The sequence below is a fragment of the Botryllus schlosseri genome, chromosome 8 (assembly GCF_051294905.1).
Source record: "Botryllus schlosseri isolate E-star chromosome 8, Bs_hap1, whole genome shotgun sequence".
In the NCBI taxonomy this organism is placed as follows: domain Eukaryota; kingdom Metazoa; phylum Chordata; class Ascidiacea; order Stolidobranchia; family Styelidae; genus Botryllus; species Botryllus schlosseri.
In genome coordinates this window covers 1,780,431-1,799,232 of record NC_137243.1, presented here as the reverse complement: position 1 = coordinate 1,799,232, position 18,802 = coordinate 1,780,431, and the positions used below count along the sequence as shown (strand labels likewise).

At 40.6% G+C, this 18,802-nt stretch overlaps 3 protein-coding genes across 3 annotated transcripts in view; 1 reads left to right on the top strand and 2 right to left on the bottom strand.

Moving 5' to 3' along the window:
• Nucleotides 1-1,461: 1,461 nt before the first annotated feature.
• On the top strand, nt 1,462-12,368 carry LOC145444413 (uncharacterized). The gene is made up of 3 exons (XM_080322403.1): nt 1,462-2,153; nt 6,386-6,493; nt 12,089-12,368. Exons 1-3 carry the CDS (start codon nt 1,596-1,598, stop codon nt 12,134-12,136), a joined length of 714 nt encoding a protein of 237 aa, XP_080178529.1. The 5' UTR covers nt 1,462-1,595; the 3' UTR covers nt 12,137-12,368.
• LOC145444396 (glycerol-3-phosphate acyltransferase 1, mitochondrial-like) lies at nt 12,188-14,791 on the bottom strand. Its single transcript, XM_080322375.1, has one exon. It carries the CDS (start codon nt 14,592-14,594, stop codon nt 12,336-12,338), a length of 2,259 nt encoding a protein of 752 aa, XP_080178501.1. The 5' UTR covers nt 14,595-14,791; the 3' UTR covers nt 12,188-12,335.
• A 2,915-nt stretch (nt 14,792-17,706) lies between these two features.
• LOC145444419 (uncharacterized protein KIAA1143 homolog) overlaps nt 17,707-18,802 on the bottom strand; it is a 130,213-nt gene continuing 129,117 nt past the window's right edge. Inside the window, exon 2 of the mRNA XM_080322408.1 lies at nt 17,707-18,739. Coding sequence (XP_080178534.1) covers nt 18,212-18,631 — 420 coding nt within the window. The 5' untranslated portion in view covers nt 18,632-18,739 and the 3' untranslated portion in view covers nt 17,707-18,211. The remainder of the gene's footprint in view (nt 18,740-18,802) is intronic.

The following is an 18,802-nucleotide window of genomic DNA, read 5'->3' as shown; positions in this document are numbered from 1 at the left end:
CGATTGAGCCAATAATTTACCATAATGACACAATGCTACATTTGTTTTGGTTCAAATATGCAACTTGATGCTGCTAATTGCCGTCGCACAGTTTCTCATGTGTCTTAGTTGAAAACCGATACTGATGGTTAGGGTGCATATCGTGTCTCTATCCGAGAATCCCTGTTCCGCAAGGGATAAAATTGCAACTGCACCAACCAGTTAACCAATCCTCTTTCGCTGCTCGAATTAACACTTGCTGATTAAGCACGCCACCCAAACGGCAACCAAACTATTTCGATAATTGAATTGAACTCGATATCAGTCGCATCTTGAAAAGGCATTGTTGCGGATTTAAAAGGGATCGACCAGTCTCGCCCAAGTCATACGATCAGCTAAATATGAAACTGAACTATAGTTGGTTTGTCAGTAGAGCTGCAGTTACGATTTTTATTGCGCGTGATTTGGAAGTCTTTCTCGCATGCTTCAATAGCAAAATAATCGAAGTTGAAATCTCGTTGTCCAAAACATGTAGCATAGAGACAAGCATGTTAATTGAAACGAAATTTCTGTAAGTTAATGAGCGGCATCGTCACAAATAAAGGACTGTGAAATGTACATATAGTCAAGAATTCTAAAATTATTTTCGACGACGTGTAACTTGCATTATTTACTTTGTGTCTGCAAAAAGGATGCATTTTAACTTACCAGAGGTTGACAATATACTGTTAGGGCGTTATCATGGTGGTACTCCAATACCCTACTATATTGGAATCGTAATATTCGACTAGGAATCGGATCAGGATCACCATGCTACTCGATTTTTCCAGCTCTATAGTCGCAAACATGGGTTAGCAATAGGGCTGGGCAAAATCGAGTACCTGAGTGATTCGATTCTGAATCGAATATTAGGCTTCGAGACCAGTATTTGAGTATCATTCATGATGACGCCAAGGTATCGATATTGAATTCATGCGGCCCGCGGCCGCTACGAACTTGAAAAGTGGGTCGCGACCCGTTTTGAGTGGGCGGCCCCTGATCTAAATATAGTGGCAGGACCCTGTTGATAGCTATGCATAAATTTATTTACCGCAAATTTGAGAATGTCTTCAACTTTTAACTTTTAATATCCTAACGCCTCGATACATCCTATTAGAATCAAACTTCTATATTTTTCAAAGATTGTGCATTGCACAATGTGCAACCATTTAGTTTAACAATTTAATACAATAGCGTAGGCCGAATAGTATTTGTAATTTAAATTCACAAATTTCTTAACAAAAACAATAAACAAATGTAAAGCGAAATAATATAAATAGTCTGTGCGAGGCAAATTACTTCTGAAGACAATGACGATAAATCGTTATTTACTCAGCATTATCATCGAGACCGCATATACAAAAGCATCTGTTACGAAGGCTGGCCTAATTCAGCTTCTTAGCTTCAAAGCGACTGTTCCCAAAATCCTTACAGTCTGTGTATTGATGCGAGATTAGACGCCCTAATTGGCTCAGACGTCACTGATATGTTTGGTAAATGTTTATTTTATGGAAGATATCTTTTCAATGTGACATGGACTTTCAAAATATTGCACGGCCGTCAGACTATCATGTGCAATGGAATCGTCAGGAGTGCATCAGTTCACTGTTGCTATGGACAGGACAATCGAGCTGAACGAAGCAGATCGTTTCGTCGCATCTTCCAACTGTTGCAGTGATGTAGGGAATGATCCTAGTTACGAAAGCATTGCAATGGAGCCGGTGATTGATTTAACACAGCGAACTTACGCGTCGGAAAACGAAATGCAATCCACGTATTGCAGTTATGGGCGCGTCTCAGATTCCCGGCATCAAATAACCAACTCGTTCACAGTCAATATCAATGGCGTTCCAAGCTTCCAGTGCAGTGAAAATCATATTCATCAACGTCGGACATATTCTTCAAAAGGTCATTGCGAGACTCCGAGGAATGTCTACCAGAATCACCGCTGTAGAACAAACCGACGAAAGAGAGAACGGAACGTTAGCATAAACCACGCTTTTGCTCAATTGCGATGCACGATACCGAATATTCCCGGAAACGCGAAAGTGCCCAAGATCAAAATACTACAACTTGCGTCAGGCTACATATCATATCTCAGAAATCTATTGGAAAGTGAGGAATTGCACGACCAAGTAAGAGTGTCTATATTTTATTATAGATTCCCAAACTCCATATGTCGGCTATATTTATGCAGGGATATCTAGGGATATATCTAGGGATATATCTAGGGATATCTAGAGTTTCTAGATATCCCTGTATTTATGATATATATATATCAATTGTTCGTAACCGGGCCACGGGAACACCACGGATTCGCTGTGCCAGTCTCAGGCGTTTGCTCTAAGTCGAGACAAACAGCAGACGTCACGATGATTTGCAGTAAATATTCATTATTATGATCATTTTGTTTTGTGTGAAAATTATGTTTTAGTGGTTTATTCTTTTAAGACCGTTTTTGATGCACAGTACATTTTGTGCACCGGTGTAGGCCTAATGCGGAAGATTCTGGTTTTTGTGACTTTTGACAAATTTTCGGTTCGCCGAAGGCTGGCGAATTATTAGCGCAGAGTTTCGGCAGGAGGTTAGCAAAGGTTGAAAATCTCAAGAACCACTAATCTATGTAGGTATACTTTGTTGTACACAAATTCGATCGGTGAAAGGGAAATATTGTACGTAAAATACTTTTACTTTGCTGCGCGCCAAATCGCAGAAATTCAGCCCGGTCGGCGTATTCAGAAATGCGTAATTATCTATTGTTCTCTGTACAACGATGGTTTCGCCTAGTTTCGGAGTTGTTTTTTTAGGTAGCCTACCTCAAGTTGTGCAAGATATTGCGTTGACGAATTCCGGACTGTATTTTATTCGGTAGGCCTACCGCGTTCAAACTTTCATGTCGACGAAATAGTCAGCTATTAGGGATGGTGTGAACCACTAAAAGGTTCAGGTTCGTGTGAACGCGAACCTTCTTGAAAGGTTCTGTGTGAACGCGAACGTGAACCTCATGACGTCACGTGACGTCATATTGTCAATTCCAACCCTACATTTCAGTGAAATAATATATATGAATGTACAGTACAGTTTGTACACGATACCTAGCGACGACTCGGGCCAGATAATGCAACAATGCTAAAGTACGTATGTTTAAACGTCGCCAAATGTATCAACTGGAGCAATCAAATGATATTATAATCCCATAAAATCAGTATCTTCCGCCGCTTTGCCAACAATTTCTACGAGGACTTGCAAGGGAATACAAGCTTACGCATTAATGATCTAGGCCAGACCGGGCATGTATTCGGCGTATGAGTGCTGCTATACGTTGATGTTGAGCAGAGTGTAAAACGGCTTTCACCCCACAAGTTACACAGCAGCTGGCACCACCTCTACGGCACGGACTTGGTTTTTATGATACAATAAACATATCAAATCGAGATGAACCCCAGTACGCTTGCTAGATTTTTTTACATCAGACAACGATATCAATATCATTGATTGGTTGAATAAGCATCATTCGCTGACCTAAATGTAGCGTATTTCGCTCTTAATGTTGTGTGATTGCGGGTCAAGTTCACAGCAGAGGGTCACGAAATATCCACAAACAGAAAGTTGGCTATATTTCGAGCAAACTTTTGTAACAAAGCAGGTAAAGTTATTGAGATAGTCAAGGTGCATGCTCGTTTAGTGTTGATTTTTATGCCGCCAGTGCCATGCGTAGAGTTGCCTACAGTGAATTAATGCAATAAATTTAAAGAAAGATATTATAATGACGTAAAAATTGTAATACATGGAAAAGGTTCACAGTGCAGAACCTACCAAGGTTCGTTTGTGAACGTGAACCTCTAAATTTCGGAGGTTCACACACATAATGCGAACGTGAACCTCACGTTCACACCATCCCTATCAGCTATACTACTGGTTTACGGCGAATTGAACGTCAGGGAATATATACCTAATGGCGACCAGTCTTTTCGATCAGCGGCAAGAGTACAGACCTGATTTTGACTACGTTTTCGTTCTTTAGTATGAACTCCTCGCATGTCCATCAACTATGCCCTTAGCGTGAGCGAATATCATTAAAATTTGTGCATGCCTCTTTAACAAGTTCTTCAATGTGACGTGGTATAGTTTGATTGGATTTACCGAGTCGTTTGAATTCCTTCCAATCTTTTCAATACATGGAAGTAGTATATTAGGCTAGATCAGGTGTTCTCAAGGGGTGGGCCACAGGAGCATCTGAGGTGGGCCACAAAGCTATTTAGAAAATTTTAAAATAAATGTAAGTTTAGTTATATTTGTTGCAGCTTTTTCCACCGGCTATGACAACCTACGGCTAAAAGCAACTAAAATAATTTCGAGTATATATCAGTGTTGGGATCAAGTCAGTACCTTCGAGTCACGAGTCATTTCGAGTCATTGCACATTTTGACTCGAGTCAAGTCAAGTCAATCGATTTTCGAAGGTGACTCGAGTCAAGTCAAGTCAGTCGATTTTTGGACGTGACTCGAGTCAAGTCGAGTCAAGTCAAGTCAAGTCACGAGTCAAGTCACAATTCAAGTCAAATTGCCCTTTCGAGGTATGAGACGTGATTACGTCATTGTATTTTGTTAGCTGTCTGAAATACAGATTGAGTGGTCATTGCTTTTGAACCGATGAACGAATATAGAGTTAAATATACACGGAAGTGAGGCGCTGTATCGCTCACATATAAGTAGAACTAATTACCTACGTAAGTATAATTGCACAGCCTCAGTTTATAGTTACCAGCCAAAATAGAGAATAGAGAAACGAATTGATAAGATGCAATACATTACCCTTTTGCGGATTGATATATGATACAATTCGAGCCTGCACCAATGGTTGAGGACTATATAAACTACTATTTTCGAATTCAATTTCAATAAAACAAGAGGTTTGGTTAAGTTAAGAACACATAGAACAGAAATAGACATTTTGCTATTAAAGTAGTTTAGTTTACTTTACGACAACGTAGGCTGTTAAGCTTCGATCACTTCGTTTGCGATCAATATATTTGGGAGAGAACAATGACGGCTCAGTAAAACGCACGATCATTGAATGATTGGTCGCTCTCGCGGGTTACACCAGCGTTGCGCGAACAATCCGAACATATGCAAGATACAGTGATTTTTATCGGCACCGATTAGCCTACTTGATGACTTGAAATTGACTCGTGAATTTTGCTCCGAGTCACGAGTCAATCCACATTTCTGACAGGCCGAGTCAAGTCAAGTCAAGTCATTTTTGCAAAGTGACTCGAGTCAAGTCAAGTCATACAAAAAAGTGACTCGAGTCTGACTCGAGTCAAGTCATGACTCGAGTCATCCCAACACTGGATATATAATAACTGGAAGGTAATGCTGAAGTAACTGAGTATTCCGGCAGCGTCGTACGTCGTATGCCGCTAAAAGGGTGTCCAATAAACTCGGAATGAAGTGTAATTGAGGTATAGATATACTGTACTAAGGCAAGTCGTATTATTGTAAGATAAAAATAACCATAACTGGAAATTATTAGCAACTTCTGGTGGAGGTATTTGCACCACCGCAACGAATCGTAATGGATTGAGGATTTAGCGGAGAGCATTAAACTTTGGAATCGGTTTAAAATGTCTGCCCTGGAAATCATTCTACATAATGTAAGAGTCACATGAATTGATTGTATCAATGGATTGAATATTCTGACATCGCAACTTCATTTGGTTTGTTACAAGACATACAATGTGCATTGTACAGCATACATATTAAATAAATCTTTCTCCACTTCTCTGTAGTACCCCATTCACCAATGAATTGTTTGAAGCTGACCGAGTAGGCCTATGATTATATTATTTCCCACAATAGAGGAACTAAAATCCCAGTCACACAGCGGATGCATGAATTTGATGATTGTGTTTCTCGGCGCGAATGGAGCAGCGGACGTTCATAATATACACAGAGTTTTAGCCTGTGATCTATAAGGGCCGTAACTGCTGCATCAAAACCCCCAATTGCGGGAGCTCGAAGGGGCCCAAGATTATTTCGTTGATCTTTTGTTGGAGGACATTTATTAGACATGAAAATTTTCGCCGCGCTTCGCGCGATTTCATGGGCCGAAAGGTGTACTTTGAAATATCATCAGTAAATTATGAGAAAAATGCGCATATTTTAGAGAAATAGGCATATCGACGCCATCGATTAGCACGCATTGCACAGGATTACGACTCCAAGATAAGAGGTGGGCCACAGCACATTTTCAAACCGGAAAATGGGCCACGGCCAAGAAAAGGCCGATAACCCTTGGGCTAGATCAATGAATGATTAGGATGCCGGCCTACAAATATCCTGCGTTGTAACATTTCCTTCTTTAGTGTACATCTAAGATCGCCGGTACGTTGAAGCACCCAACATATAGGCCTGAAACAGCTTTCAACAGCGCACATGTCATTTATCGGAATCAACGGAGAAGATCAGATTGGGTAACTAAATCTTTCTTTCTCTATTGTGCAGCATGAATATACCTATAACTAAAATCTGTAAGTACGTGCTGGTATAAAATGCTTGGTGTCGTCTCTTGACGATCAATTACCTTTTACTGTAATCTTTATCAGTTTATTGATAATAACTTTATTTTTTCAAAACACCACAATTTCGTCACCGTTCGTAAGTGACGAACAGTGTACGCGGCAGTTTGAATTCCGTGAGCCGTATTTGTGGTTTGGATACTACCTTGCAAAGTTCTCACTTTCTTCTGACATATTATTCGAAGTTGTTGCAAATCCGAAGCTCGCTCGCAATAAATCTATCAGCAGTTCCTTTACTCGAAACGAATCATGTAGGGTAGCCTACCTCGGTGGGTCGACATGTCGCTCTAATTTGGTAATTTTGGCCGACAAGACTAGTAACGTGACTACTACTCTAGTTTGACAACACATTGACCTTATGACCCAGCTCCCGTGATCATAGGCGCCAAACCGAAATAACGGGACCTTCGTGATTTATAGTGTATCTTCGATCAATTGCTGCGTGCGAAGGTTTTACAAGTCCGAGCGTGATATGGGAGATATGAGTTGTTACTAAACCATCGATGCGAGTATTTTACCTGCACAAGGCACCAAGTACAATAGATTATACAAGACGCGATGCGTTGCAATGAACAGATATAGATGTCGAAACGACCATGTACGATTGTACGGCCCACCAACATACAACTCCCCCAAACGAGTCATATACGCAATATAGGACCAGCGGGCACGGCTCCTAAACCAATGATATATAGCATTGTCGAAAAATAATTATACCTTTATACGTGACACTAATCAGTTGTAATCGTGGATTCAAAGAACTTTGTACATCAACAATCACCAAGTTCTTCCGAATTCTCTAGTTCAGGGGTTCTCAACCTGGGGGGCGCGGGAGGCTCTCAGGGGGGGGGGGGGCGCGAGAAATTTTTGTCAATTTTGTCAATGTCTGTATAAATTGTGACTATATGAACATGTGCTTCACAACCATTCTGAAGATACGATTATTGAAGATTAAGCTTAATTCGTATTCTAGAAAGCTTTACAAACTCAAGCTCCAGCAGTCGCACTCAACGGAGTATAGGCTGGCTTCATTCATTACTGTATAGCTTTGGCAGTAGCCTAAATCTCTGTGCGCTAGGTGGCTGTTGTTGATAGCTGGCGAACTGCACTGCCTAAGACAGACTTAGATGCAATGTAGGTTGCCGGGTTTCGCCTTCAATTTGGCTATAAATCAACACAATTTAATTCATTTCCAAAACTGATCAAATTTAGCATGGCAGGACAGAACGACGCCGTGCTCTCTGTCACTGTATGTGTCACTGTATGTACTGTGCATCAGCATTATTCTCAGTGCAACCTACCTTGAAATAAATTGATGTCCTTTTCAATGATTTTTTGTTATTTTCAAACAAGTTTGGGGAAGTTTGTCAGCAATGATGTAAGAGACTAAACAACTGTAATGCGGATTCAAAATTGGCGTACGATATACCTTATGTATACTATTATATCAGGGGTGCACAGCCCGTACGGCCGCATGCAGCCGTAGAAAGGAATTTGTGCGGCCGTCGACGCCTAATTCAATTAGTATGTGTTGGCAGCCGTAGACATGCAAATCAGTGTTGGGATGACTCGAGTCAGACTCGAGTCACTTTTTCACATGACTTGACTTGACTCGAGTCACTTTGCCAAAATGACTTGACTTGACTCGACGTATCAAAAATGTGGATTGACTCGTGACTCGGAACAAAATTCACGAGTCAATTTCAAGTCATCAAGTTATCGGTGTCGATAAAAATCACCGTATCTTGCATATCTTCGGATTGTTCTCGAAGCGCTGCTGGAACCCGTGCAGCAACCAATCATTTATTGATAGTATACGTTTTACTGAGCCTTCATTGTTCTCTCACAAATAAATTGACCACAAACGAAGTGGTCGAAGCTTACAGCTTACGTTGTCGTAAACTATAGTAGTAAATAGGGATGGTGTGAACCTCTGAAAGGTTCAGCTTCGTGTGAACGTGAACCTTTTTGAAAGGTTCTGTGTGAACACGAACGTGAACCTCATGACGTCACGTGACGTCATATTGGTAATTTCAACCCCATATTTCAATTAGGTGATTGCCTATATTAATCTACTGTACACGATACCGAGCGACGACTCGGCGCCACATAATAGCTCAGTACTTAAGTACATATTGACGTTTGAAACGTCTCCAAATGTATCAACTGGGGCAATGAAATGATATAATAATCCCATAAAATCAGTATCTTGCGTCGCTTTGCCAACAATTTCGACCTGATCGGACAATGTGTTCGGCGTCTGAGTATTGCCACATGGATATTGAGCAGGGTGTAAATGGGTTTTTATACTTGCTACCGATTAACAAGTTATACAGCAGTATAGCCAACACCCCAGTCGCACGGATTTGGTTTTTATGATACAGTATACATATGTAGTCAAGATTGACCCCGTACGCCTGCTAGATTTTTACATCAGAAGACGATATCAATCTCATTGATTGGTTGAATAAGGATCATTTGCTGACAAAATACAGTGTATTTCGCTCTTGATGTCATGTGATTGCGGGTCAAGCTCACAGCACAGAGACACTAAATATGCACAAACGGAATGCTGGATATTTCGAGCAAACTTTTGTAACAATACAAGTAAATTTTTGAGATTGTCAGGGGCATGCTCGTTTAGTGTTGAATGTTTATGCTGCCAGCTCCATGCATAGAGTGGCCCGCAGTTGAAAGTCAATAAATTTGAACCAAAGATGTTATAATGAAGTGAAAATTGCAATATATGAAAAAGGTTCACAGTGCAGAACCTACCAAGGTTCTGTTGTGAACGCGAACCTCAAATTTTCCGAGGTTCACACACAGAACGCGAACGTGAACCTCACGTTCACACCATCCCTGGTAGTAAAGTCATTTAATAACAAAATATCCATTTCTGTTCTCTGTTCTTACCTTAACTAAACTTCTAGTTTTATTGAAATTTTACAGGGATATCTAGATATCCCTGGAAATTTTAATAGATATAGTTTATATACTCCTCAACCATTGGCGCAGAATCGAATTGTATCATATCATTATGTGTAAATAGGTAATGTATTGCATCTTAACAATTCGTTTCTCTATTCTCTATTTTAGCTGGCAGATCTACGTATATGTGGGCGATACGGTGCCTTATTGCGTGTATATTTAAGTCTGTATTCGTTCATCGCTTCAGAATCAATGACCACTCAATCTGCAATTCAGACAGCTAGAAAAATGCAATGACGTATAATCATGCTTCATACTTCGAAAACGCAACTTGACTTGAATTGTGACTAGACTCATCGTCACTTGACTTGACTTGACTCGACTTGACTCGAGTCACCTCCGAAAATCGAGTGACTTGACTTGACTCGAGTCACCTTCGAAAATCAATTGACTTGACTCGAGTCAAAATGTGCAATGACTCGAAATGACTCGTGACTCGAAGGTAGTGACTTGATCCCAACACTGATGCAAATTGCAATTACGAATTCACTCCCGAATTTTCGAGAGATTTTATTCATTCGATAAATTTACTTCGCGCACCGCGCAATTCAACAAGACTACATTTTTCGATTCTAATGCAGTAGCGCCCTTCTTAATTGGAGCAGGAATGGGAATCCTCAAGAAATTACAATTCATTCGCGCCTCTGAAAACTTTTCGCGCTCCGCGCGACAATATGCACTCCCAGCAACTATTCATAACATTGCCACTCGCGATTTCGTTGCGTACAAATAGGCCGTTGTGAAAAGTAGAATAGTCCGGAGTTCACCGGGAATGGATGGATATGGACACTTTGCCATAGGCATTTTGCGTCCAGATCGTTCATTGCGGCTATGCTCTGGAATGCGGCCTTAGGCTACATAAGTAATCGAAATGCGGCCATGATTAGTAGAAAGATTGCACACCTCTGTATTAGATGATGTGCTCTTTTTGACATGACGATAAATGTAAGGGGGGTCAGGGGGGCGGGTGTCAAAAAAGATTGAGAACCACTGCTCTAGTTGCTGACATCAACAGTTGGGCATATTTCAATATGTATACATTACTCAATTGCAGAGGTGGTCATAGTCAGTTACGATTAACGAAGTAGCGTATTCTACTTCAAGTTTAGCCAACTTATTGAAGTCGTTATATTTATAGACTATTTCTACTTGACAGTTTAGGCAAAAACTAGGCCTAGAATACCTACATTTTTACTTACTTGTAAATAGCTACTTCTACTCGAGTAGAAATTTATGATTTACTTCTTTTTTGAGTACCAACGATGACTATTTTTACCACCTCTGTTCAATTGTTTATGAAAGTTCTGTACCCCCAAGAGTCTCTACAAACTAGGGATGGTGTGAACCTCTGAAAGGTTCTGGTTCGTGTGAACGCGAACCTTTTTGAAAGGTTCTGTGTGAACACGAACGTGAACCTCATGACGTCACATGACGTCATGATGCTAATTCAAACCCTATCTTTCAATGAAGTGATAGAGAGAGAGAGAGAGAGATATGATATTCTTTCTCGCCTGCACCATCGAGATGCTTTGGCGACGGAGTTGCGATACGGCCCCATGAGGTCATCTAGTCTGCGCCCCCGTTTTTTTTTCTCCTCCATGCTATCCGTGATTGCTGAGCGCCTAGCAGGATAGCTGCGGATACCATTTTTCGAGTCTTTGGTATGACCCGGCCGGGAATCGAACCCACGACCTACCGCTCGAGAAGCCGGACGCATAACCATTACACTATCTCGCTCGGTCGCCTATATTAATGTACGCGATACCTAGCGACAACTCGGGCCACATAATGCCACCATGCCGAAATACATATTGGCGTCTTAAACGTCGCTAAATGTATCAACTGAGCCAAAAAGGACATAATACTCCCTTTAAAATCAATATCTTTCGTCGCTTTGCCAACAATTTCGACCCCATTAACGAGTTATATAGCAGTAGCCAACACCTCAATCGCACGGATTAGGTTATAATGATCCAGTAAAGATTGACCCCGTACGCCTGCTAGACGTTTTGCATCAGAAAACGATATCAATCTCATTGGTTGGTTGAACATTGAACAAGAATCATTCGCTGACTACGTATTTCGCTCGTGATGTTGGGTGATTGCGGGTCAAACTCACAGCAGAGAGTCACTAAATATTTACAAATGGAAAGCTGGATATTCCGAGCAAACTTTTGTAACAAAGTAAGTAAAACTTTTGAGATTGTCAAGGTGCATGCTCGTTTAGTGTTGGTTTATAATGCTGCCAGCGCCATGCAGAGAGTGGCTCACAATTGAAATGCAATAAATTTGAACCAAAGAAAGATGTTATATGAAGTGAAAATTGTAATATATGAAAAAGGTTCACAGTGCAGAACCTACCAAGGTTCTGTTGTGAACGCGAACCTCTAAATTTCCGAGGTTCACACACAGAACGCGAACGTGAACCTCACGTTCACACCATCCCTACTACAAACCTTTATGGAGCTATTTCTAAATATTGCTTTGTTGCATACCTTGCAGGATCGAATCCGGGAGGAAATTGAACGTCATTCCATAAAGAACAGCTGACCAAGAACAGATGCCTTAACATAGGAAGAACCCCATCTCCAAGACCAGCCGTAGAACACGAAAACATTGTATTGGTACAGATTACAAAATTTTCAATTTTTGACGGAACCAAAATCAATGAAATTTGTCACAAAAAGAATTTGCTATTAGGGCAAGAAGCGAGGGTGCTATGTTGAAACTGCAAAAATCGCACGAACGTCTACATCAGAAATACATGAATTTTCGACAGCAATGTGTTGAAGTAAGCAGGATCGTTGCAATCGCCTACGACTGATAACAGTCCGTCTACGTTACGCAAAACGTTATTTTGCTCAAACGCACGTATGCAATGCAGAACCGTTTCACTAGAGCAGCATTCAATTCTTGTCGCTAAGCCAGTTCTGACACGAAGTTGTGCGTGTATTAGAACTTTTGACAAGAAATCTCTTGTCGACATGGGAGTCGATAGAGCCGGCAATTGTTCGACAACGAGTGATAATGCTTCAATAAAAGGTGCTAAAACACTTTGATAGCTGAGAAATTGCGGAATCGAATGCAAATTGACTTTAAGCAATTCGTCATCAACCATATTATATTCATCATCAATACCGTAAGATTGATGTATCCGTTTTTGCGAGCCTATCACAGTACTTAGAAAAAAACCTCCAGACACCAATTCCTGCACACGGTCCTGAATGCAATCCTCCAGATTCATGAAAACATCACACAGTAGAAAATCCAACTGTAGCAAGTCGCATAGTTCTAAAGTTTTCTCGACCAAAGCACTCCTGCGGAACGAGACCTTCATTTTTTGCGGAAGACTATCTTCGAAGATATCGTTCGTGCCTGCGTTTTTCCATACAGTATCAATCATGTAGTACCGAAATCCTGTGACCGCGTTCACAGACAGACATATGATTGATTCAATTGCGAATAGTGGTGTCAACGCGTTAGCGTAGTAAGCGAGTTCAAATATGGAAGGTATGGTGATATTAGGCTTGATAAATAATGTAGACTTTTCTACATTATCAACGCTCCAATTAACGGGTATATCATCATTTCCATTGACGAATATACCGCTGTCTGCCTTTTCGCTGTCTGCATTATCAGTGGAGACATCATTGGCATCAGAATTTGATATTGGTGAAGATTCTTGATCCCCGTTTATGCAATGTACATCAACAATGCTGTCATCAAACAAGTCAAGTGTTCGTAGCACTACATCCTGTGGCTCGCCGCAAAATGCTAAGTCCCTTCCTTTTCCGGTGATCTGGATTTTCAAACGACAGTACGCGTCGATCAAATCTTCTAAAACAACACCCGCTCGGAATCGATTGACCAATAAATAAGCGATTAGATGACTGGCCATGAACGAACCAGATGTCATGCCGTGATATACGATATGCTCAGCAAGATCAGACACATGACGTCGACTTATAACAGACGAAATCAGATCAAAACTTGAATCACCATCATTGTCAACGTTTGAAGGATCTCGTAAATATTGATTTATGTCCTTCAAAGCAGATTTCACAGATATGGGTTTCCCAAAATTGATTTTGATATTCCCGTAATAACCGAAAAATAAGCGTGCCACTGATTTGCAAGTGTCCCACAAACTTTCCGGTTTTTTGGCCTTGCCGAGTAATTCATTGTTGTAGTTGCCTTCGAGCAGTTTTTCATAACTTGTATGCACTGGAACTATGGTGACATCGGAAACATTCTTCTCTGTGACCGCATCAACTAGCACTGATAACAATCCAGTTTTGGGTAAGTTTGGTAATCCACTTCGCGATCTGGTTCCCTCAATGAATACCTCGATGCTTTGACCTTCTTTCAGTAATTCGGTAATGTACGCTTGTAGTACAGCTCGGTATATGTAATCTTTTCCATTTTTTTCTTCAATTTTCCGTCGAATAAAAAATCCGCCTGCTTTTTTAATAAAATACCCTATAATGGGTATTTGCAGGTTGTTTCCACTAGCAATGTGAGGTACCTTGATATCATTGTGGAAAAGTACCAACGACAGGAGGATATAATCCAAATGGCTGAAATGTAATGGCATGTATACAACCGGGCAAGTTTGTTCGGAGAGCTCTTTAACGAGTTCCATTTGTTTTGGACTGAATTGGACAGACCCACAAACCTGTTTCAGCAGGGTGATATAAATCCATCCACAAAATCGGATTACACGTGTCGTGACTGTTCCTATCATTTCCTTTGCGGTCATTTCGACTTTTAATACAGCCTCTGTTCTATTGACGGTGGAACTGTTGTCGTTTAAGGTCTTTTCAATGGCTTCTTGTACTCTGTCGTTGGTCAACACTCTGTTTCGCATGTCATCCACTGATGTAAATCCAACCTGGCTTTTATTGCTCATTGCAATATACCAATAGAAACAAGTCCTGGTAAGAAAACCTCGTTTGCGAGGATTTCTCACATCGTGCATTGTGAGAAGATCAGAAACTTCTGTCGCCATAGTCGGTATAGTCTGGCTTTATCCCACAGATATCGGTGATTTGCTCTCTTCAAGATATGAAGAGACTACCATACGAATTTACTTCTAATCAAACTCTTCTTCGATATTGGAAATTTGCAGAATACATTTCCGCAGTACCGTACCCACTAACTGACATGTTGTTACGACATCTGGCCACTGTGATCCTGGCAGAATATTGTACGTCATGTTCTCGCACGATAAAATATTCATATCGGGAAAATGCTTTCCGAATGGTTTTGCTTGAGAATGATAAAATAATCGGATTTGGACCAACAAAAAGTAAATCGGGTATCAATGAATATATTTTCATTCGATGAAGCAATAAATATTACTGACCAATGCTTTTATAATATGCATTCAATCAATAAAAATAATATCAACCAAAGGTTATTATCGGTCATGGCATGATTGCACTCAAGTGGTTCTTAACCTTGAATGACCTGGGGCAAACATTCTTTGCCCTGGTGAACCCAATTTAGTGAGATGCCGTTCTAGTTCAACTCCAGAGGTTGTCAAAGTAGTCAGTATTCCTACTAAAACTAGAAGTTATCTCGTAAATTTCAAATCAATCACAGGTGGCGTTACCTATTTTCAAGCCTTCGGGGTACCCTAAATTTTCGTAGAGTCACAAAAATCAACCAAATTACACACCAAATGCACATCTAATACATTATTTTCAGATGTGGTCAAAGTAGTCGAGAAAGCTACTCAAGTAGAAGTAGCGACGCAAAAATCTACTCCCAAGTACGAGTAGAAGTATGGTCCTTATAGCCTAAAACTGCATAGCCTACTTGTAGTAGAATTGACTGACTTTAAATCTACTCAAGTAAACAATCAATCAATCAGGTTTATTATTATTTTCATCGTTCCAAAACATCACAAGACTGCGATACAATGAAAAGATAGGAAGGTGTCGAAACAACTCGAAGTAGCCATTAAGATCAGACACCCACACCTTAGCCTAGGCGAAGTAAATAAGAGGCATGCGCACTGAATGAAAAGTAATGCAGAGAATATAAGACGCAAGTGACAAAATGGGGCGGCATGTAGCGGCGGGCGAGGTCGATGTTAGATCATGGTCTGGTAATCCTGAAGACTGGCTAGTTAGTATTGAAAGTAGTGAAAACACGACCGTGATTCGCTCGCATAGGCCATAGATTGTCAAAAACTTCAAATTGAGCTATGCAAAAGGTGCAGAGATTATTGATTCATATTGATGCATCCCAGGAGGTATATTTTCGACAGCATAAGCATTCGTCCACATCACGGGATGAAAATGATAGCATTGATATAGGAATGCAAATCTCGAACAATGCCATTTAGAAAATATAAGGTGGGCGACCTAAGTTTGGTCGAAGAGCAACTCGGATAAGTAGTTTAAGCGCTAATAAAAATATATGGCTGATCGTCAAAATGTCATATAGTGTAGCTTAATTATCTTCGGGAAATAGAGGCAATATACTACACTTGCTTTCATACTTCAACATGTATGTTCTCCAGACAAACGAACTGAAACTAATTAGAAACTCAGATTGTGATACTGGGAATTGAAAGAGATATTGGCCTACTATTTCTAAAAAGCGGAAAATATATTTCAGGTCTTTTGTCAGGAAAGCTTCAATAGCGGCCTGCTAAAACGGGTGTAAAGCTAAGAACGGAACCACGCAACCCCTACCTAAATTATATTCACCGATACGTTCGTGAAGACGTGAAATCAGAGCGCGAAGCGCGACTAAAATTATGGGCTTTACTCAGCTTTTATGAAGATTAAATGTTGATACTCCGTGGAAACAGCCCCGGAATTCCTCAGACTATTTTTCTGATTTGCAGATTAAACTACTTTGGCAAGTAAGTAATGTGTAGATCTCAAAATATTACGAAGTAGGAGTAGCGGGAAATTAGATCTACTTGAATAAATAGTAGTACCCAAGTAGCGGAGAGTAGAAGTAGGTACTTCGTTACTGAACACCTCCGATTATTTTAGACTACTGGTGCACAAAATGAACTGCGCAGTGTGCATCAAACAACAGAGTGTTATGAACAAAATCATTACCGCCCTATGCGCCGTACGATTTTACTTAATGTGAACTATGCTTAAGAGAGTGTCATTATTTTCATCCAACCGAAATACATCTAACGAATTGACAGCAATAATGTTGTCACAGAAAAATACATGCACTGCAGATTGCACAGTATTCGCTATCAGATAGAATGATCGATACGACCTTGCAGGTGAACTAGTCTGATTACCCACAGCAAACAGGTACACTTATTTCATCACTGCCTGGCTGTAACAAATGTTAGATTTTCACACAAAACGAAAACGTTACTGTCAATATTTGTTACTAATCAGTGTTACAAATCAGAGAGCAGTCCAGGAAAGCGAGACGTGTGATATACCAAATGCTTAATTGCACATGAGCTAGCAAATACTTGGGATAGAACTGGCATTTTCTGAAGGACGGGGTTTCGATATTGGACGCCAATCCCTGCTCCATACGCCACTGCACACGACGTACCGCCACAACAATCACAATTTGTATACGGACTACCTGCAACCAACGGTGGCCAAGACGGACGTGTTGGACCCCTGAGAAACCCTTGAACCCCTTTGAACCACTGAGAAACCCTTGGGGTTCCGGGGGACACCGGTAAAATATAACCCGACCGGTAAAGAATCACTGGTGCGCGCGAATCACCTTCAAAATTTGACGCAGCCGTCTCCGTACTCCGAGGAAATATGCACCCGATGTACCCTACATTGTACAGGACTACGTGAAGCTACGATCTCGTAATTACCCACACAATTATCGAGTCTTCACGAATTGCGATCGCGTGAACAGGAATGGTTGAAAAATGCGAAGATACCTTGCTCTCTAAAATAACCGCCGGATGTAGATCGAAACCAACAATTTGGATTCGCCATGGCTTCGAAATTGGATGTCCTCCCGTTTCGTCTGGATGCCCTGATCGTCCTGTTTTACTGAGCACTGAAAATTGCGACGCCTTACTTGAAAATGTAGTGGAAACGCTGCAGAAAACAATATCCAACTTTCCCATTGGAGGTAAATTAAAATGACCAGTAAACTAATTGCATCATGAATTCATTATTTATTATCAAAACAAAATCAACATAAATCAAGCCATGAAAATATGTCAGCATTCAACAGCACGGATGAAAGCGCAATTTTCTGCAAATTAACTGCTTCCTGATACATCAGTTGCTTTGAATCATTTTCCTGAGTTAATGATCAAATGTGTTGTAACTGAAATATTGACTATTTCGTCACTTCATGCACTCCGGCACGAATAGATGCAAATACAGTAGAATGGTCATTGGTCACAGTACCCGAAGAGAATATTATGAGCCAATATTAGGTTACCGTACGTATTACAACATACCAATATCATGTGTTGGAGCATGTGGGTAACGGGTAATTCTGGGGTTATAAAGACACATGCTCAAGCGTTGCACACTAATCTGTTGCTTTTCATTGTGCTGCATGCTCAAATGTGGGGCAACTGCATTGATACGTATCGCAAACATACCAATATCATTTTCCCAAACCTGAGGGATAATATATTTCAGCTCGGTCTTATTCATCATCATCATGATCAAATGAGAGTAAGGACTTCGAAGCTGCTTGCGTGTTCGACTTTTTGTCTTTGGAAGTCTTCTGCTTTCTGGTTGAACAATCTTCGTCAACTTTAGGCTTCTTAGTAGAAGCGTTAAGGCCGCTATCACGATTCCTTTTTGTTGGTTTCTTAAATACTATTTTTTCATCACTTGCCACTTCTTGATGAGAGTTTGCTTCATCCGCTGTTAAATCCCCTTCATTAAGAACCACAATAACTGGTTTTTCATCATCTTTTTCTTCATCGTCGCACTCATCGGCTAGCGCTTGCTTCTTATCTTCCACAGTAGCCTCAGGTTTCATTCCAACCTTTTCCTTGAACTTTTTCAAGAAAGAAGGCTGTTCCTGCTTCACATACTGGACTCGATTGTGGGACGACATTTCACAGAACGTAATCGGTCCTTATAGAAATTCTTCGAGTATTCTACAATTACTACACCATCATAATGTAACTAGTATGATTCTGGAGACATTTTGAGGTTTATGGATCTGCTGGAATATGCGAACAATAATTTTAATGCCGAGACAGACATGAAATGATAATACTAGGAA